We start from the raw sequence: 22,931 nt of genomic DNA, 5'->3' as shown, positions 1-22,931 counted from the left end.
CAACCAGCACAGATAAGTTTGAGATTATGATATATAAGATATGAGATTATTGATATTTGTGACCTGTATACTTCCTAGGGATAGTGGTTCTTTTTAAAAATTGATATGATAAATGCCTTGAGAGTTTATAAATATATACTTATAAAGATCTCATTAGAATTGATAGTAACAAATCCTCTTTCTATCATTTCCACCTCACTTTTGAGTAATGTATCCTTTGGTATATAATATGACTCAGATTTAGAATGAAACGTGGCAGAATGCCTACCTTAAATTTATATGTGCTGTTTTATATATATGTAATTATAATATGTCTAAGAGAATTATATACAAACCTATAAATAAAAAATATATGTAGCAAACATTTGTATATATAGTAAGCAACTATTTTCTTTCCAAACACTATGAGTAAATATAAATGCTGTACCAAGTAAAAAAGGATGGAAAGAGATTAATCGGGAAATATGTAGCTCCCAAAGTATTGGTTTGGGGAATATATCTGTCCTCTTCGGTGTTCCAGTGCAGAAAAGTGCTGCTACAGGCAGTGTTAGCCACATCTTGGGGACTGAAGTCTGTTAAAGGAAAGTTTCAGTTGAAGAGAAGGCAGATAGCAAAGGACCCCAGGAAACAATATAGAAAATATGGTAGCCATTTTGGAGGAATATGTAGAGGGTGGGAATCTAGAATGTTTTAGAGATCAGTTTCCAGTTGTCCAGAAGTTAATGATAAGAGTGCTTGCTTACCAGGAACAGACAGCAACCTAACAGAATATGATTTCAGATACTTCTGGTTCTGGAAGACACCCCCTTCTTTCCACTGAGTGAGTAAAAGGTGATCATATTCATGCTAAAGCCAAGAAAATACTTAGGATGTGAGGGTATTCTTTGCCTTCATTTGAGGCAATAGTTTTAGAGGAAGCTGTTTGTCTAGAGAAATGGCAGGACAAAGTCCAGGCACCAGAATCAAGAAGCTAGCCACTGGCTCAGTGACACTAATTATGATATCCCTAATATCACTGGAGACAGAGCTCCAACAGATCAATATAAGACCAGATTCTTATAATGGACTGGGAGCTGGGTATATGCAGCTATAAGGGTGAGCAAAGAGAAAAAGAAGAACAGAACAAATGAAAAACAGCATCATACAACCTTCTCCTTAAGATGAGCCTACAAACAAAAATTCCAAAACATGTAAAGAAATCTAATGCTAAGAAAGCTAACAGTATCATCATCCAGATCATAATTCATTCTTACAAGAATATCATAAACAAAGCAAAAAGACAAGCCACACAAAGTGAGAAGATACTTGCAAATCAACCAAGAGTTGCTTTCTAGAATATGCAGAGAACTTCTACAGACAACTAAGAAAAAGACAAAGCCAGGTTGAAAAATGAGTAAACAGCACAAAAAGACTATTCACAGGAAACAAATAGCCAACGAACTTTAAAATGTTCCATTTCAATTAGAGAAATGCAAATTAAATCCATGATAAAATGCAACTATGTACCCATCCACTTAGCAAAAGTTGGCAAGTTTAACAACACCAAGTGTGTTGAGGGTGTGGAGAAACAGGAATTCTCACACATTACTGGTAGGAATGTAAATTGGAATGGCTACTACAGAGAGCAATTTCAACCCAGCATTCTCAGGAATTCTTGTACATTTACCTAGAGGTATATACAAGAAAATTCACAGCATTACTGTTTGTAATACTGCAAAATTGGAAATGTGCTATATATTCCTTTAGAGGAGAATGAATAATTACTATATGTTATTTTCATAAGACAGAGTACTTACTACAGTAGAAATATATGAGCCAAAGCAACTTTGGTAAATCTCAAAAAATTGCTTTGAGGAAAGATGGCAAGTGATTCATACAGTACCATTTATATAAAGATTGAAAACAGGTAAAACTATACTATATAGTTTATGGACACATATAGTTATATGAAATTAAAGCAAAAACATACTATTATTGGAATAATATACACCAAATTCAGGAAAGTTTTCTATAAAGAGGGAGGAAAGGTAATGGAGTTAGAGAAGGGTGCAAAGAAAGCATTATCTGTTATCTTTTATTTCTTAAACATGAAAAATCTAAAATAAATATATAAAAGTATTTCACGCAACACTTCCGTATCATTGTTTTTAAGATTAAATGACTCGGGGCGGCGGACTTTGCCTAGTGGTTAGGGCATCCATCTACCACATGGGAGGTCCACGGTTCAAACCCCAGGCCTCCTTGACCCGTGTGCAGCTGGCCCATGTGCAGTGCTGATGCACGCAAGGAGTGCCCTGCCGTGCAGGGGTGTCCCCCGCATAGGGGAGCCCCATGCACAAGGAGTGCGCCCCGTAAGGAGAGCCGCCCAGCGCGAAACAAAGTGCAGCCTGCCCAGGAATGGTGCCGCATACACGGAGAGCTGACACAAGATGATGCAACAGAAAAAGAAACACAGATTCCCATGCCACTGACAACAACAGAAGCGGACAAAGAAGCAGCAAATGGACACAGAGAACAGACAACTAGGGTGAGAGGGGAAGGGGAGAGAAATAAAATAAATAAATAAATAAATCTAAAAAAAAAAGATTAAATGACTATGCTTTTTCTTTTTAAAAAATGAGTTTATCTTAGAGAAACTTGCAGGCAAAAATATAAAATTTAAATTAGCATTTTGGACTGTCTTGTTTTCTAGATTCATTTCAAGTGATATTTTCCAGGTCAGATAATTTTTTTCTTCTCTTTCACCCCTTCCAATCTTATACTTTTTTTCAAATATTATCATTTATGTTGTAGGCAAAAGAAGCTGTTGGTATTAACAGAAAGGTTAAGATAAGAATTCTGACTACCTAAGGAAAAATAATTTCACTGTTTCAGAGACCTTAAGGAAATGTTTTTGCATTTCAGAGGCAAACCTGATCATATCAGAGTAATGTCCTTCTGTTGACTAAATTAGGACCTTCTTATAATCTTATCTCTCCCACTTTTGCTCTCTTATGATCAGAGTTTCCTTAAAAATGTACACCCTTTTAATCTATTTTCTCCTTCACTCATGCTGTTTCCTACCCACTCAGAAGGTCCAAAAACAGATCCAGAAACAAACAGTCCTCACCTCGGAATCGCATTCTATGTGGCCCTAAAAGGCAGTACTAAATGATTAGCTTCCAGTCCTCCCCAAAGTATTTGCTTTATAAGAATTGTAAGAATACCTGAAAACTTAGGAAATTGTAATTTCAAACAATACTGAGGAAATGCATAGATATTTTGTTTGTTCATTTTTGTATTAAGGGGGCTTTAAAGGAAGCAAAGCAGCCTGTAACATGGGTTCCCAGGATAGCAAAGCTGTTAGATTAATTTGCTGTCTCAAACACAAACATCTTCTCCCTTTTCAACTAGCACTAGAAATATTCTCCTGGTTTTAGCTCTTAAAGTTCTCCATCCCTTCTGCTCCATTCCCGGAGACTGAGTTTACATACAGTTGGCATTTAATAATGCTTGCTTATGAGATAAAAGAGGTTGATTTGGTCTAAGCACTGTTCTAAATACTTTACAAGTATTACGTATCTCATCTCATATGCACAATAATCCCAAGTACTTTTATTGTCCCTGAGGAAATAGAGACACAGGAAGATTCTTTATTTAATCTGTAAAACTTTTCCATGTTTCTTCTATGCAAAGCAAAGATAATACCTATGTCAAAGACCTTTGTGATGAGAAAAGTGAAACGAAAACATTTTATTATTGCCTGCTTCATAACAAAGTTCAATGAATGTTTGTTGAATGAATGTGTAAATATTATTACTGGTTTGTGCCTGTTTTGTGTTGGTATAGTCCGCAGAATAATGTGAAATGTAAATATGCTGAGTGCTATGACTGTTAGTCACCTACCCAACAAATACTAGTTTCCTTCTCCTTCTTTTTTCCTCTAAATTCAAAATCAAAATGATTGCCTGATTGACTATCTTTAGAAGGTCATGATGAATTATTCTGTAATATCTGAAATGTTATACCCAGAAAGGTCAGACCTTATTTTTTGGTATAAAGTGTCACACAGATTTGTTTTTCCTGGGCACTTGTTCTTAAGATGGCAGGAGATTTGGGGCAGAGTGCCCTCTTGAGGAAATTTTAGCACCTTTCTTCTCAGGAGCTGGCATTGGATGAAATGAATATTCCAGATAAATGATGTACGCTATAAATGAAGCTCAGATAAATGAAACATTAATAAGTACAAGTTGCCAAATACCACATATTTTAGAACTAAGATACTTAACTGTTACAATCTGATGTTGAATACTGTAAATAAGAATTTTAAATGAAAACAAAAGCCTCTAGGAGATATTTCTCTTATTTGCTCAGTCCTTCAAGTAATATTTATTAGGTACCTTTTTTGTTCCTGGGAACTCTGCTGAGCACAGTGGTCAATAAAACCTGGTCCCTTCCTCCAAGAAGCTTACAGAGACCACAATGCAAGGAAACAAATATTGAGACAAGTACAAATTGAGAAAAGTACAATGTAGGAAATAAAAGGTAGTAGAAGAAAGAAAAGCAAAGTAGTAAGCTCAAAGTAGGGTGATGAAGGAAACCCCCTTTGAGAGAAAACAGTTGAGCTGATACTTGAAGAACATAGGTTAAGCAGTTAGGGAAAGAGCTGTGGGGAAGAGCTTTCAAGGCATAGAAAACAATGTGAATGAAAGCTCTGAGGGGGAAAGTGCTTAAGAACTAAGAGGAAGCCAGCCTTTGAAGTGTGGTCAGCAAAGAGAAGCTAGCAGTTTCTGATGGGTCCATTTTTGAATTTATATAAATAAATGCAGAGTATAAAATTTTAATATCACCAACGGTGAGCTCCTACAATGTGCAGAACACTATGCAATGCACTTCAGGGCTTACCCACAGAGTCTCACACCTACACAAACAACTCTACTCCAAAGACACCAACACAGTACAATGGGAGAATGCTCAAGAGATGGAAGAATTCCAATTAAGGGAGGTCACGAAAGCTTCCTGAAGGAGGTATGGTTTGAAATGAGTATGAAGAGATGGTGGTGGAGAGGATTTCAGGTAAAGAGGATATCATGAGAAAAGACAAAAGCACATGGTGAGTGTGGGGACAGTTCAAAGTGAAAGCTGAGTAAGTAGTTGTGGCTGGAGAACAGGCTGCACACGGAACACTAATCTAACGTGGAACTTTCCTGCTATAAACAAAAATTTATTTATTGCATAGCTGAGTTCACAAGAAATAAGGAAATATCCAGATGCCAGAAATGAAGCGAGGCTAAAATCCAGAGCAGAAGCCACAGGTGATCCTACTGCAATCCTGGGTGGGGAGGTAGAGTATGATCAGGGAGGAAGAATTACTGGACTGGATGACTGGGCCTGGATTTTAATAACCATTTAGGGAGAGGAGACAAAGCTTGGGCCTGTATGAGATTGAAACTGAGACTCTTACACAAGGATAGAATGCTCAGAGAACCTGTACTACTATGAAAAGATGAACAGAAAAGTTCTACTACTTGGCTGAAGTCAATAACAAAGAAGCATGTATCTGCCTTAGCTTTGGCAGCAGGAATGACACACGTCAAAACTCCCACCTGGGGGAATGGATGTGGCTCAAACGTTGGGCACCTATCTCCCAAATGGGAGGTCCCAGGTTCAGTTCCCAGTGCATACTAACAAAGATGAGCAGAGACAATGAGCGGACACAATGAGCAGGCATAACAAGCAGACAATGAGCAGACTGACGAGGAACCCATCTCGGGGCATGGGAGGGAGTAAAAATTTTTAAAAATTAAAATTAAAAAAACCTCCAGCCTGTCATTTTGGACTTGGAATTCTATTTCAGATTAACCACATGGTGTGGAAAACTACACATTGTGAAGTTAGCATAAAAAATTGATCTCCAGAACATAGTATTGAGGCACCTGGGAAAAGAAAATAAATGCAAAACCATTTTGGAAGGACACATAAACAATGTAGACTGTATGGAATTCCCACAGCTGGGGAAAGGTCCATTTAAGATCAGCTTACAATCAAAATCTACAAAATACATGAGGAAAGAAAACACTGTGCACATGAGAAAAAAACTAAATAACTTCTGGAAATAAAAACAGAGCCATGAAAATTTTAAAAGTCAGTGGACATAGTTTATATTACATTAAATATAGTTAAAGAAATGTCTCAAGCAGGGGTGCTCCTGAGGGCTCTAGAGACACCTGAACACTATTGGCAGGGCAGGCAATCCCAAGAAATCGGCACCCAGTCAGTGAGCCTTACCTTGGAATATATGTTAACCTGTCTCCCCTCTATAACAGAGTTAGACTTGTTTATAATTTTCCTACACATGGCTCTTCTGCCCATTTTATTTGAACCAATAATTAGCATTATACCCATTAAATATACATCCCAGAGACTTAAATCTTCAGTCTGTTCATATGCCCATTGAACCCTGAATCTCAGCAGAGTTGTAGCCAACACCTGCTCTCCAGTTCATCATACTCATCCAGGACAACTAACAGAAGGATGATGGTGGACAACGCCCACCCCAAAACACAGAGAGTATCTACAACTGCAAGCAAGACAGTTCCATCCATCTGCCCCATGGAATCTAATCCCCATCTCAATCAGAAGCAGAGTGGGCATTACCATCCCAAAATCCTCATGATTGAGGAATGAACAAACATAATGCGGGAGAGATGCAACTGTGGACTAAAGTAGACTTATTATTGTTCTAGTAAAGGAAGAACTTGTAACATTGATATAAAGACAGTGGTCACCAGAGGTTCTGAGGGGAGGGAGAGGAAAAAATAGGTGTAACACGGGGCATTTTGAGACATTGGACTTATTCTGCATGATATTGCAATGACAAATGCAGACCGTTATACATTTTGTCAAAACCTACAAAACTGTATGGTGCAAAGTATAAACCATAATATAAACTATTTACCATGGTTAGTAGCAATGCTTCAATATTTGTTCATCACTTGTAACAAATATACCATACTAATTAAAGATGTTTTTAATAGGGGAAAATGTGAGAGGAAGAGGGAGTGATGTATATGGGATCCCCTATATTTTCAATGTAACTTTTCTGTAATGTAAAATTTCTTTAAAAATAAATAATTAATTAATACAGTTAGGGAGTAAATAAATTAGAAATAGATTTGAAAAAAAAATAGAGCACAGAGCAATAAGGAATGGAAATATGAAAGAGAGGCTAAGATGCATCAAGGATACATCCCCATTCATAAACATAATGACTAAGATTTTCCCAAAACTAACGGAAGACATGAATTTTCAGACTGAAGAAGCACAACTAGTCTCAAAAAAGATAAATGAAAATAAATCCACATCTAGGCATATTGCATTAAAACCACAGAACAGCAAGGACAATGAAAATAATCTTTAAAACAGAGAAGAAAAAGATAAATTACCTATTGTATAAAGTCTGGTATTAACTAATAATGAACATCTTTACAGCATCACTAGAGACCTAAAGACAGCGCTAATGTAAAATAACTGTTGAGCTAGAATTTGTTACCCACCTGAGCTGTCACAAAAGAGTGAGAATGAATTAAAAACATTTTTGTTTCAAGAGATGATGTCAGGGGAAGTGGACTTGGCCCAGTGGTTAGGGCATCCGTCTACCACATGGGAGGCCCGCAGTTCAGACCCTGGGCCTCCTTGACCCGTGGGCAGTGCTGATACGCACAAGGAGTGCTGTGCCACGCAGGGGTGTCCCCGGCGTAGGGGAGCGCCACACGCAAGGAGTGCGCCCCATGAGGAGAGCCACCCAGCGTGAAAGAAAGTGCAGCCTGCCCAGGAATGGCTCTGCACACACGGAGAGCTGACACAGCAAGATGACGCAACAAAAAGAAACACAGATTCCCATGCCGCTGACAACAATAGAAGCAGACAAAGAATAACATGCAGCAAATAGACACAGAGAACAGACAACTGGGCGGTGGGGGGGGGGAGGGGGAAGGGAAAGAAAAAAAGAAGATGATGTCAGGGTTGGCATGTCAAAATGCTTCTGTGCTTCTGGCTTTCTTTCATGCTTATTGCCTCCTAGTCACAGAAGAGAGAAGGGTATAAAATTACAAAAATTGACTACATTCTAGTCCTAAAAATCCATTTAAATATGTGAAAAAAATACATGTTTTGGAATTATAAAACTTACTATTGAATATTTTATGAGCCAATGAATAAAAATAAATGGAAATAATATATTTCGAACTGACCTACCTTGAAAGTCCTCATGTTACAACTTGTGGGATGCAACTGATAAATTATGAAAAAAAAGAAACTGAAAACTAATAGGCTAAGCAACCAGTTTTAGGAGTTAGAAAAACTAGAATACATCCAAAGAAGTAGAGAAAAGGAAATAACAAAGAACAGAAAAGTATAAAATAGAAAAGAAACAACAGAGAACAAAAGAAAAGCTGATTCTCTGAAAAGACCCTAAAATAGAAAGTTGCCCTCATCTTTTACTAAGTAGAAATGTGGATGCTTGGTGGAAATGTTTGGATTTTTTCCTAGGGATTATGGCCCATTGACTTATTTTTTTTTTTTTAAGATTTATTTTTTATTTATTTCTATCCCCTTCTCCACCGCCACCCCCCCCCCCCAGTAGTCTGCTCTCTGTGTCCATTCACTGTGTGTTCTTCTGTGTCTGCTTGCATTCTTGTCAGTGGCACCCGGAATCTGTGTCTCTTTTTGTTGTGTCATTTTGCTGCGTCAGCTCTCCGTGTGTGTGGCACCATCCTGGGCAGGCTGTGCTATTTTCACACTGGGTGGCACTTCTTACGGAGCACACTCCCTGCGCATGGGGCTCCCCTACACGGGGAACACCCCTGCGTGGCACGGCACTCCTTGTGTCCATCAACAACTGCGCGTGGGCCAGCTCATCACACGGGCCAGGAGACCCTGGGTTTGAACCCTGGACCTCCCATGTGGTAGGTGGATGCTCTATCCATTGAGTCAAATCCGCTTTCCCACTGACTTATTTTTAATTCAAGAGGAAGAATGTCATAGGTTTGCTTCCATAAATCTGCTCTTTTGGCTGAATGGAGAATGGATGACAGGGAGTGAAAAACCAGTGACATGGCTTTAGAAGTCATCAGTCTAAACCAGGAGCAGTGGCAGTGGAAAGGAATGGAGTAGAAGTCCAAAGCTTTTAAAGGGAGATTCTACAGCACTTGGTTATTGAGTAGGTACTGACAAGGAGGCCAGAAAGAGAGAAGATCAAAGTATAATTTAGCCCTTGACTACATCTCAGGCTTCATCTTCTTTCCTCTCTACAGACGCTATAACCACAATAGCTCTTTTTAGAAGTCTTAACTTCCATGGTCTTTCTCACCTCCTGGTCTTTGCTCATACTGCTTCTTTTATCCCTAATTCTCTTGCCCCAGTGTTCCCCAGCTACTACTCATCTTTTGGATTTTAGCTTAAATATAACTTCCTCCAAGAAGTCTTTCTGAATTCCCTCAGATTAGATGAGGACCTCTTATTATACGATCCCATTGCATTTATTTTCAATAGTCAACAGACTTATACAATGTTTGTTTCGCCCTCCTAGACGGTGAGCTCTATGGGGACAGAAACCTGTTGTTTCATTCACCAAGGATTTCCAATACCTAATAAACACATAGTAGATACTTAATAAATATATGCTAATTGATGTGAGTAAATGAAGAGGATAAGGAGGAGTCAGGATAAATTATTTCATTGTAATTCCTCTACATCCAGCAAGACAAACAGTTTGGTCCATCACTAGAAAGTATCCATTTTATTCAGAGCCAATAATATGGAAGATTGTGAAATATTTCTTGCTGTGCCTCAGTTTGCAATTTATTCATGCCAAGTCCATCTAATATAGACACTCTTATGGGCCCCTCTTTCCTAGTCTTGTTCTTTCTTATCTCTGCCCCAATTCTTGAGCTGATTTTGAATCCTTTCTCTGCCCTGTGAGCAAGGAGGCAAGTCTCATTTATATCCTTCTGCCACTTCTTGTTGCTCTGGCTTGTCCCCTTTGCTTTAGAGCTTTACATTCCTCACCATGAAGATTGATAAATGTCTTCCTTCCTAGTATTGATAGCCTCTGAGAGTAGAATATCAATGTATTATAATGCTAAAAGGCTCTGTTTTAGTTTCCTAGCTGCTAAAACATACAAGGGGATGGTTTAAACAACAGGAATTATTGGCTCACAGTTGCAGAAGTTAGAAGGCTTGCTTCTTCCCAGGTTAGTACCTTCTGACTGGCTGGCAGTCTTTGGGGTTCCTTGGCTCTTCTGTCACAAGGCAACATACATGGCAGTGTTTTCTCCTTTTTCTTCTGGGTTCTGTTGACTTCTAGTTCCCAGCTGCTTCCAGGGTTTGTGTCTCTGTCTCACTTTCACTCTGCTTATAAAGAACTCCAGAATCCAGACTAAAGCCCAACCTGATTCAGTTGGACCACACCTCAACTGCAGTAACAGCTTGAAGAGATCTTATTTACAATGGGTCCACACCCATCAGAATGCAGACCCACACTAAGAAAGTGTCCAAACTGGGGTACACAATTCAGCCCACCACAGGTCCCACTTACAACCAGGTTAAAGATGTAGAAAGTCTCAGAGGATGAAAAGGAGTGATAACTCTGTGTGCCATTGTGTTCTGAATTGGGGGAGATAAGTAGGCATGAAATAGGTAGAGAACTTAATCATGTAATATTTTTTGGTCGTGTTGACTTTGAAGCATCTGTTTTACCATGTATATAAAGTCTCCAACCAGAAAGATCTCAGGAAAGAGCTTGAAAGAATTATTTTCACAAAGTTCCAGTATGATAAGGACATAATTATGTAACGCTTGCCTGGATCCCCACCACTGCATTCATTTAGCCCTTGTAGGGTTGATTCCACCAGGTTAGAGGGTTTAATTGACGTGGAGAGTATTGCCTCCAAGTAGAGGGGCTATAATAACCTCTAAATTGGTGTTTAGGGGACCTTGTAAAACTGGGGCCCAAAGTTTGACTAAACTGTCTCTACCTTAGTTGTACCAGTGAATAGTTCTCTACATGAAAACTAACCACACACATATTACTAATCAGATGGCTGTGAACAAAACATTTAACCCCTTTGAATTTCAGTTCCCTTACTTGTAAGTTGGCATTAAAAAATCTCTGCTACTTTACACAGTTGTTGTACTTTAAACTCTGTCAATAAAAGGTGCTATGTTGGTCAGAATGTGCTGAAAATACTTCACTCACATGTTGCTGCTACAAAATAGCAATTTGGAAAATACATCAGAAACCATAAAATGTACAAACTCCATTGACTCAGTAATTTGGTTTCTGATAACGTATCCTTTTGAAAAAATTAAAAAATTTTGTAAATATCTGTAAAAGATGTACATAGCATGATTTTCTATAAAAGCAAAATATTAGAACATTGTAAATATCTAATAATAGAATGGTTAAACAAAGTATCTTACCTTAACGCAATGAAATACTGACCAGCTATTATGTGTACTACCTGCATTTAGGAAATGGTTGGAGGGACACATGGAAAAAGAAAACGTTTGACATCTTAGAGTTGTAGAAGTATAAGTATTCTTCCTTTTATTAATTTCTCTGAATGTTATCACTCAAGCAGAATAATTAACATACTTAAAACATTTTAAGATTAAAGATTTTTTTTTTTTGCCTCAAACTAAATTCCTTACTCTCTCTTGTATTTTTTTAAGGGAAATTACCGTTTCATGAAACTCTTACTTACACGCAGAGCAAACTGGATGCAGAAGGACCTAGAAGAGATGACTCCTTTGCACTTGACCACCCGACACAAGAACCCCAAGTGTTTGGCACTTCTGCTAAAGTTTATGGCACCAGGAGAAGTGGATACACAGGACAAAAATAAGGTGATGAATTTTCAAAATCAAAGTCACACAATAGCAGAAGGCAAATGCTTCCTTTTATGATGTGAAACCTCAAGAAAGAAGGCTTAATTTACCATCCATGCATATGGTTGAACAATTCCAAATCTACATAAAGTACTTCAGTAAATTCAGTTACTTTATCCTTATAGGAGATAGTATCATGTCCTTTTTACAGATGGGGAAACTGAAGTTCAGGAAGATGAAAATTTTGCCCAAGATCCAAGTGATAGAACTAGAATTTAGATCCAGGTCTGTCTGAATAAAAGCCCAAGCAGTTGATACCTCGCTATGCTACAGGTGGTTAGACTTGCGATAGACAAATGCTACAGGCAAGGTACTAACTGCCAAGTGATTTAGTGACCCAGACTTGGGCATCAGACTGCTTGGGTTTCAATTTAGAAGCTACCGCTTACTAGTTCTGTTCTTGGATAAATTTCTTAACTCCTCTATGCCCCCATTTCCTCCTACATAAAATAGGAAGAATGCATTCCTTAAAGAGTGAGATAATGCAGTGCCCAATGCATAGGATGCTGTCAATATACATTATTTATAAAATGACTATTACTTGCTTCATTTTGCTTATAACATCTGCTCTGACATTTGTTGTTAGAAACTGTTATCTTCCCAGCTCTAGAAATTTTAAAAAAATTTATTAAAGAAGTTGTGGGTTTACAGAAAATCATTCAGAAAATACAGAGTTCGCATATATGCTCAGTATTATTAACTCTTTGTATTAGCGTGGTACCTTTGCTACAATTGATAAAAATATTATTATACCATTAACTGAAGCCCATAGTTTACATTTGGGTTCACTGTGTTTTACAGTCCTACTTTTGTAAAATTGTTATTCTAGTAACATATATGCAATCTAAAATTTCACCTTTTAACCACACCTAAATGTGTAATTCAGTGATGTTAATTACATTCACAGTGTTGTGTAACTATCACCACCATACATCACCAATAATTTTCCATCATCCCAAACAGAAACTCCCCTTTCCCTACCCCTACCTCAGCCCTGGTAAACTGTATTCTACTTTCTGACTCTAAGAATTTGCTTCTAATTATTTCCTATCAGTGATATTTGTCCATTATTTTCTGACTTATTTCACTCAGCATGATGTCTTCGAGGTTCAACTATATTGTCACATGTATCAGAACTTCATTCCTTTATATGACTGAATAATATTCCATTGTATGTATATACCACATTTTCTTTATCCATTTATCAGTTTATGGGCACTTAGTTTACCCCCTTTTTTTTTTTTGGCAATTATGAACTACGCCACTGTGGGCATCATCAGTGTGCAAATATCTGTTTGAAACACTACTTTCAATTCTTTGGGGTATACACCTAGTAGTGGGATTGACAGGTAAAATGGTAATACTATACTTAACTTTCTGAGGAATTGCTAAACTGTCTTCCAGCATCTGCATCATTTTACATTCCTACCAGCAATGAACGAATGTTCCTATTTCTTTACGTCCTCTCCAACACTTTCATTTTTCCATTTTATAACAGTGGCCATTCTAGAATGTGTGAAATGGTGTATCATTGTGGTTTTGATTTGCATTTCCCAAATGGTTAAGGATGTTGAGCATCCTTTTGTGTGCTTTCTGGCCATTTGTATATCTTCTTTGGAGAAATGCCTATTCAAATCTTTTGCCCATTTTTTCAATTAGAGAAGTTGTAGGTTTACAGAAAAAACATGCGTAGAATACAGTTTCCATATACCACTCTATTATTAATACTTTACATTAGTGTGGCACATTTGTTACAATTCATGAATGAACATTTTTATAATCGTACTGTTGACTATTAATTATAGTCCACCATTTAAAATAGTGTTTGCTGTGTTGTACAATCCTAAGTTTTGTTTTGTTTTTAATTTTTACTCTAGTACCATATATACAATCTAAAAATCCTTTTAACTACATCCAAATATATACTTCAGTGCTGTTAATTACATTCACAATATTGTGATACCATCACCACCATCCATTACCAAAACTTTATGATTTTTCAATTGGGTGATTTGCCTTTGTTTTCAAGTTGTAGGATATCTTTGTGTATTATCAATATTAAACCCTTTTTGAATATGTGGTTTCCAAATATTTTATGCCATTACTTAAATTGTATTTTTACTTTTATAATGAAATCCTTTGATGCACAAAAGTTTTTAATTTTGATGCAGTACCATTTCTCATTTTTTCTGTTGCTTGTGTTTTTGGAATAAGATCTAGAAAAACATTGTCTAACACAAGGTCCTAAAGATGCTTCCCTAGGTTTTCTTCTAGGAGTTTTATTGTTCTGGTTCTTATATAGGTCCTTGGTGCATTTTGAGTTGATTTTTGTCTATGGTGTAAGGTAGGGGTCTACCTTCATTCTTTTGTATATGGAGATCTAGTTTTCCCAACACCATTTGTTGAAGAGATGATTCTTTCCCCATTGAGTGTACTTGGGATCCTTGAAAAATTCAGTTAGACATAGAGGTGAGGGTTTATTTCTGAACTCTCAATTTTATTCCATTGGTCTACTAATCTGTCCTTGTACCAGGACCATGCTGTTTTGACTTTAGCTTTGAAATAGGTTTTAAGATTGGGAAGTATAACTCCTCCAAACTCATTTTTCTTTTTCAAGGTGGCTTGGCTATTTGGGGCCCCTTACCCTTCCTTATGAATTTGATGATTGATTTTTCTATTTCTGCAAAGAAGACTGTTGGAATTTTGAACAAGATTACATTGAATCTGTAAATTGCTTTGGGAAGAATAGACATCTTAACAATGTTTAGTCTCCTAATCCATGAACACAGAATATCTTTGCATGTATTTAGATCTTCTTTGATTGATTTTAGCAATATTATGTAGTTTTCCATGTATAAGTCCTTTATATCTTTGGTGAAATGTATTCCTAGATATTTGATTCTTTTAGTTGCACTTGTTAGTGGAATTTTTTCTTGATTTCCTCTTCAGATTGTTCATTACCAGTGTATAGAAACACTACTAATTTTGGGGTGGTGATCTTGTACCCATTACTTTGCTGAAATCATTTAATTACCTCTAATAGCTTTGTAATGGACTTCTCAGGATATTCTATTTATGTGATCATGTCATATGCAAATAGGGAAAATCTTACTACCTTCTTTCCAAACTGGATACTGTTTATTTCTTTTTATTGCCTAACTGCTCTGGCTAGAACTTCCAGTACAATATTGAATCAACAGTGGTGACAGTGAGCACCTTTGCCTTGTTCCTGATCTTAGAGAAAAAGCTTTCAGCCTTTTACCATTGCATATGATACTAGCTATGGGTTTTTCATATATACTATTTATTGTACTGAGGAATTTTCCTTCTATTCCAATTTTTCTAAGTGTTTGCATCAGGAAAGGGTGCTGGATTTTGTCAACTACCTTTTCTGCAACAATTGAGATGATCATGTGGTTTATTTTCCTTCACTCTATTAGTGTGATATTTTACATTAATTGGTATACTTATGTTGAGCCACCCTTGCATACCTGGGATAAATCCCACTTGATCGTGGTGTATTATTCTTTTAATGTATTGTGGATTTGATTTGCTAGTATTTTGTGGAAGATTTTTGCATTTATATTCTTTAATTTTTTTTTCTTGTGGCATCATTACCTAGTTTGCTGTTAGGGTAATATTAGCCTCATAGAATTAGTTAAGAAGTGTTCCCTCCTTTGTTAGGATTTTCCAGGGAAACAAAACCAAAAAGAGATACAGACATAACAGAGACATAGACATAAACACAGACACTGACACAGACACAGACACAGACACAGACATAGACGTAGACGTAGAGAGACAGACATAGACATAGACATAGACAGACAGACAGACATTGACATAGAGACATAGACATAGAATTGTGAAATTTTTATAAGAATTGTCTCACACAACTGTGGAGCAGCCTACAAGCTGGGAACTCCAAAGATGGTTTTCGATGAATTCCCCAGGAGAAGTTGGATGGTTGAAAGAGAGATGAAAATTCTCTCTTCTGATTGCTGAAATCATCATTTCACCTCTTAAGGCCTTCAACTGATTGAGTGAGACTTCTTTCATTGCTGAAGACAATCTCTGCAGGTGACTGTAGAAGTAACCAGCTAGAGATACAATCAACTTGCTGATTATTTAAATCCATGAAATATCCTCATAATAACAATCAATCCAGTGCTTCCTTGACCAAAAAACTGAACGCCATAACCTGGGCAAGTTGACACATGAACTTAACCGTCACACCTCCTCTTCAATTTTTTAGAAGAGTTTGAACAGTATTGGTATTAATTCTTCTTGGAACTTTTGTTAATATTCACTAGTGTAACCATGTGTTACTGGGTATTTCTTTTTTGGGAGACTTTTGATGACTGATTTAATATCTTTACTTTTTATTGGTTTGTTGAGATCTGTTTCTTCTTGAGTCAGTGTAGGTAATTTGTGTATTTCTAGGAATTTATTCATTTCATCTAGGTTATCTTATTTTCTGGCATACAGTTGTTTGTAGTATCCTCTTATACTCCTTTTTATTTCTTTGGGGTCAGTAGTAATGTCCCCTTTTCCATTTCTGATTTAATTATTTGCATCTCCCTCTTTTTGTCTTTGTCAGTCAACCTGAAGTTTTGTTGATTTTATTGATTTTTCAAAGAACCCACTTCGGTTTCACTGCTTCTATTTTTTTAATCTTTTATTTCATTTATCTCCACTCTAATCTTTGCTATCTCCTTTCTTCTGCTCGCTTTGGTTTTATTTTGCTCTTCTTTTTCTAGATTCTCCAGTTGTGGGGTTAGGTGTCTGATTTGAGATCTTTCCTCTTTTTTAATGTAAGAATTTAGAACTATAAATTTACCTCTCAGCATTATCTTTGCTGCATCCCCTAAGTTTTGGCATGTTGTGTTTTCATTTTGATTTGACTAACGATATTTCCTAAATTCCCTTGTGGATTTTTTTTCTTTGTCCTTTGGTTGTTTAAGAGTACATTGTGGGAAGCGGACTTGGCCCAGTGGTTGGGGCGCCCATCTACCACATGGGACGTCTGCGGTTCAAGCCCCAGGCCTCCTTGACCCATGTGGAACTGGCCCACTTGTGGTGCTGATGTGTGCAAGGAGTGCCCTGCCATGCAGGGGTGTCCCCCGCATAGGGGAGCCCCACACACAGGGAGTGCACCCCATAGGGAGAGCCGCCCAGCACTAAAGAAAGTTCAGCCTGCCCAAGAGTGGCGCCGCACACACGGAGAGCTGACACACAAAATGATGCAACAAAAAGAAACACAGATTCCCGTGCTGCTGACAACAACAGAAGCGGACAGGGAAGACGCAGCAAATGGACACGGAGAACAGACAACTGGGGCGGGGAGTAAGGGGAAATAAATAAATAAATAATAAATCTTAAAAAAAAAAAATAGTACATTGTGGGAAGCAGATGTGGCTCAGGTGATGGAGCTTCCACCTACCATGTGGAGGACCCGGGTTCAATCCCTGGGGCCTCCTAGTGAAAAAGAAGAAGATAAAGTGTGCCCACATGGCAAGCCAGTGCCCACACGAGTGCCCGCATGGTGAGCACAAGTGCCTGCATGGTAAGCCAGTGCCCACGCAAGTGAGTCACACGGCAAGATGATGATGCATCAAAAGAGAGACAAGGGGAGAGTCAAGGTGAAGCACAGCAGAAACCAGGAACTGAAGTGGTGCAATTGACAGGGAACCTCTCTCCACATCAGAGGTCCCCAGAATCAAATCCCAGTCAATCCTAGAGGAGAGAAAATGAGGAGAGAAGACAACACAGAGAGCAAAACAACAGAGTGGGAGTAGGGGAAGGGGGAAATAAATAAATAAATCTTTAAAGGAAAAAGAGTACATTGTTTAATTTCCACATATTTGTGAATTTTCCAGTTCTTCCTCAGTTATTGATTTCTAGCCTCATTCCAATGTGTCTGGAGAAGAAACATTGTGTTATTTCAATATTTTTTAAATTTATTGAGATTTATTTGTGACCTAACATATGGTCTTTCCTGGGGAATGATCCATGTGCACTAGAGAAGAATGTGTATACAGTTGCTCTTGGGTGAAATGTTCTATATATGTCTATTAGGTCTAGTTGATTTATAGTATCATTCATGTCTTCTATTTCCTTATTGATCTTCTATCTAGATGTTCTAGCCATTATTGAAAGTGGTGTATTGAAATCTCCTACCATTAATGTATAACTGTCTAGTTCAACTATCTTCAACTCTGTCACTTCATTTATTTTAGGGCTCTGTAATTAGTTGAATTGTTGAATGACTCCTTATCACTCTATATTGACTTTCTTTATCCCTCATAACAATTTTTTACTTAAGGTGTATTTTACTTGATATTAGTATAGCTATCCAACTCTTTTTGGTTACTACTTATTTGCATGGTATATTCTTTTCCATCATTTTACATTCAGACTATGTCTGTTTTTTTTTTGTTTTTGTTTTGTTTTTTTAAAGATTTATTTATTTATTTCTCTCCCCTTCCCCCCCACCCTGGTTGTCTGTTCTCTGTGTCTATTTGCTGCGTCTTCTTTGTCCGCTTCTGTTGTTGTCAGCGGCACGGGAATCTGTGTTTCTTTTTGTTGCGTCATCTTGTTGTGTCAGTTCTCCATGTGTGTGGCACCATTCCTGGGCAGGCTGCACTTTCTTTCACGCTGGGCAGCTCTCCTTATGGGGTGCACTCCTTGCACGTGGGGCTCCCCTATGCAGGGGACACCCCTGTGTGGCATGGCACTCCTTGTGCACATCAGCACTGCACATGGGCCAGTTCCAAATGGGTCAAAGAGGCCCGGGGTTTGAACCGCGGACTTCCCATGTGGTAGATGGATGCCCTAACCATTGGGTCAAGTCCGCCACCTATGTCTTTGAATTTAAGATAAGTCTCATGTAAACAACATATATTTGGATTATCCTCTTTTGTCCATTCTGCCAGTCTATGCCTGTTGAATAGAAAGTTTAATCCATTTATCTTTAGAGTAACTACTGATAATGCAGAACTTTCTTCTGCCATTTTGCTATTTGACCTTCTGTCATATACTCTTTTTGTCCCTAAATTCTTCCCTTAATGTCTACTTTCATACTTACTTGATTTTTTAAATAGTGTAACATTTTGAGTCCCCTCTAATTTTTTTTGTTCATGTTTTTCTTATATTTTCTTTGTGCTCCATGGGGCTAAAATTTAACATCTTAAATAAACAACAACCACATTTTATTTGGTATCACTTAATTCCAGTAGTGTACACATGTATTGTCTTATATCTCTCCATCCCCCCACATTTTTTTACTTGTTACAAACTATATCTTTATACATTTTATTTCCAAAACAATAGATTTATCATTACTCTTATACATTTGCAGTTTAGAAGCTGTAATAAGTAAAAACTGGAGTTACATACCAAAAAGTACTAATAATGTTGGTATTTAAAATTACCCATTTACTTACTTTATCAGAGGTCTTTATTTCTTCATGCTGCTTTGATCCATTTTCTAGTGTCCTTTCCTTTCAATCTGAAAAACTTCTTTTATTATTGCTTATAGAGATAAATGTAGTGATAACTAACTCCCTCAACTTTGGTTTATCTGGAAATGTCTTAATCTCCCCCTCACTTTTTTTTTTTTAAGATTTATTTATTTATTTAATTCCCTCCCCCCCCCCCCTCGGTTGTCTGTTCTCTGTGTCTATTTGCTGCGTCTTGTTTCTTTGTCCGCTTCTGTTGTCGTCAGCGGCACGGGAAGTGTGGGCGGCGCCATTCCTGGGCAGGCTGCACTTTCTTTCACGCTGGGCGGCTCTCCTTATGGGGTGCACTCCTTGCGTGTGGGGCTCCCCCACGCGGGGGACACCCCTGCAAGGCAGGGCACTCCTTGTGCACATCAGCACTGCACATGGGCCAGCTCCACACAGGTCAAGGAGGCGGGGGGTTTGAACCTTGGACCTCCCATGTGGTAGACGGACGCCCTAACCACTGGGCCAAGTCCGTTTCCCCTCCCCTCACTTTTTTAAATATATTTTTATTGAAGTATATCATTCATACATGAACATACATAAACAATAAATATACAGTAAAAATTTTGAGCTTACAGAATAAACATGCATAACATCATGCAAGGGTCCCATACATCACCGCTCCACCAACACCTTGCATTATTGTGATAATTTTTGTTACGAACTATTCAAGAGCATCATCAAAATATTACTACTAACTATATCTTACATTTGGTTTATTTTTTCCCCAACCTACCCTATTTTTAAAAAATACATTTTTATTACAGAGGTTGTGAACTTATGAAACAATCATGCGCATGTGTAGAATTTCCATACAATACCATTTCACCAACATACCACACCATGTTGTTATATTTGATAATCAGATAATATCCTCAGACTATTACCACCAACCATGGTCCATAGCATACATTTGTCATACTTTTTCCATAGCCCCCCATTATTGACACAGTACATCTTTGGCATTGATGCAAGAATATTACAGTATTGCTGTTAAACATAGTCCATAGGTCACACCAATTGTATTATTCCCATGCTTCTCCACATTCCTACCACCCTGTAATAGTGACATACATCTACCTTACCTCACAGAAGGGTATTCTTATATCTGTACCATCAACCAAAATTCTCATCCACTTCTGGGTTCACTGTGTTATTCAGTTCCTAGATTATTCTTTAGCCTTTTTCAATTGACATTTACATCCCCAGACTACCAGTTTCAGCCACAATCTTATTTATAAACCAGCTTCTACTCACTATAATGTGTTACTATTAATATCAACACTCTCCATTTCCACACTTTCACAGTCCCATTAATTAAAACTTCTATATACATTAAGCATCAGTAGATCTTCTCAACCCTCTTCTTATCTCCAAATAACCTATACTCTAGGTTTTAAGTCCATGCATTTAATCTTCATATTTAGTTCATATTAATGAGAAATTGCAATATTTGTCCTTTTGTGTCTGGCTAACTTCACTTAGCATAATGTCTTCAAGATTCATCCATGTTATCATGTGTTTACCAATTTCATTTCTTAATGCAGCATAGTATTACATCCTATGTATATACCACATTTTGTTTATCCATTCATTGGATGATGGGACACTTGGGTTGTTTCCATCTTTCGGCAATTGTGCTTGCAACATAAGCACCAGCCTCTGTGGCATGGAGTGCTCTACTCACGAATCTTCTCTGCAGGTGGGCAGTCTTCCTCCTTCCATACTTTCAAAGATGTTGCAGGATACTTTCCTGGTCTCCTGGGGCCCCCAAACAGGTGCTTTAGATAGCGTTGGGTATTACTAACTACCCTGTAGGATGAGCTGACTCTTGCCAGCTCCTTACGCCATCATCTTGTCCCACCTCCTCCCCCTCATTTTTGAGAAACAACTTCTCTAGACATAGAATACTTCATTGGCAATTGTTTTCTTTCAGCACTTTAAATCTCTAATCCCACTGCCTTCTTGCCCCATGGTTTGAGAACTTGGCACTTAATCTTTTTGGTGCTCTTTTGTACATAACACATTTCTCTTGCAGTTTTCAAAACTCTCTCCTTGACCCTGGCATTTGACAATTTCATTGCTATGTATCTAGTTATGGTTCTCTTTGAGTTTATCCTGTCCAGGGTTCACTGGATTTCTTGAATGTGCATATATATGTCTTTCATTAAATTTTGCAAGTTTTCTGCCATTGTTTCTTTGAATATTCCTTCTTCCCCTTTTCCTCTCTGTTCTCCTTCTGGGACTTCCATAATTTGTATAATGTACAGTTGATGTTGCACTGGTGCCTTAGGCAGTATTCTTTTTTTTCTTTCTGCCTTATCTCCAAGTTCAGTGATTCTTTCTCCTACCAGCTCAAACCTGGTAGGAGAATTTTTAACTTCATTTATTGTTGTCTTCAACCCCATTATTTCTGCTTCATTCCTTTTTAAAATTTCTCTCTTTATTGAGATTCTCATATTGTTCCTTCATTGTTTTCATGATATTCTTTTGTTCTTCCTTTGGGTTTTCCTTATCTCCTTGGGCATATTGAGGATCATTCCCCGCCCCCCCCCCCATCAGATGGCTCCCTTGTTTGTTTGCTCATTGTTTTTGCTCATGGTTTATGCTTATTATCTGCTCATTGTTGTCTGTTCATTGTCTGTTTTGTTTTGTTTCTTTCTTTAGGAGGTACTGGGAACCAAACATGGGACCTCCTACAGAAAGTGGGCACTCAACTGCTTTAGCCATAGTGCTCCCTGCCATTTGTTATTGTTTGTTGTTTGCTCATTGTCTAGCTTGTTGTCTACTCATTGTTTGTTTGTCTTCTTAAGGAGAAACCAGAAAATGAACCTGGGACCTCCCATGTGGGAGATGGATGCTCAACTGCTTGAGCCACATCCACTCCCCAAGGATCAATTTTTTGAAAGTCTTTGTTCGGTCCATCCAAAGTCTGGTATTCTTTGTTGATTGTTTCTGGATTTTTATCTTGTTCCTTGAATGGGCCATCATTTCCTTATTTGTCATATAATCTGTACATTTCAATATTTTAAAGTGTTAACCCTGGGATTCGGTCCCTGAGCATCCTGTTCACATATGTTTGTTTTCAATTAGTGATATGACAGAAATTTTCCTGAGTGCCAGGAGCTAGCAAAAATAAACAAACCATGCAAAAATACCTATAACAGTTTTTGTTTTTAATTGGCTCTGTATTGGCTGGTATATTCCTTCAGAGTTTAGCCTGTATATAAACCCTTATATAAGCCCTTATAAAATCAGTCAGATTTTAATGTGGAATGTAGGGTCCTCTCCATCTGTCTTCTCCTGGGCTAATTCTGTCTCTTACCGTTTTTAAAGCTGAATTTTCTTGATTCTGCACTCCCCCAGTTACTGCAACCCTTTAACTGTTTTCCAACATTTTGAGGAAGGCATTTCTGCCAGTTTTAGGAACTTGTTCAAAAATTCTGTAGGGGATCAGGACCCTGGAGCATCTTAATCCACCATCTTGGCCAAATGGAG

At 37.8% G+C, this 22,931-nt stretch overlaps 1 protein-coding gene across 4 annotated transcripts in view; it reads left to right on the top strand.

The window, feature by feature from the left end:
• The window catches only part of INVS (inversin), a 221,802-nt gene that overhangs the window by 94,981 nt on the left and 103,890 nt on the right, over positions 1-22,931 (top strand). For 3 of the 4 annotated variants that reach the window (XM_058302608.2, XM_058302611.2, XM_058302610.1), the window contains exon 4: positions 11,713-11,886. In XM_058302608.2, coding sequence (XP_058158591.1) covers positions 11,713-11,886 — 174 coding nt within the window. The remainder of the gene's footprint in view (positions 1-11,712; positions 11,887-22,931) is intronic. The other variant, XM_058302609.2, reaches the window with a different exon arrangement.

This window comes from Dasypus novemcinctus, chromosome 8 (genome assembly GCF_030445035.2).
Source record: "Dasypus novemcinctus isolate mDasNov1 chromosome 8, mDasNov1.1.hap2, whole genome shotgun sequence".
Classification (NCBI taxonomy): domain Eukaryota; kingdom Metazoa; phylum Chordata; class Mammalia; order Cingulata; family Dasypodidae; genus Dasypus; species Dasypus novemcinctus.
This window is presented reverse-complemented; position numbering and strand designations above follow the sequence as displayed.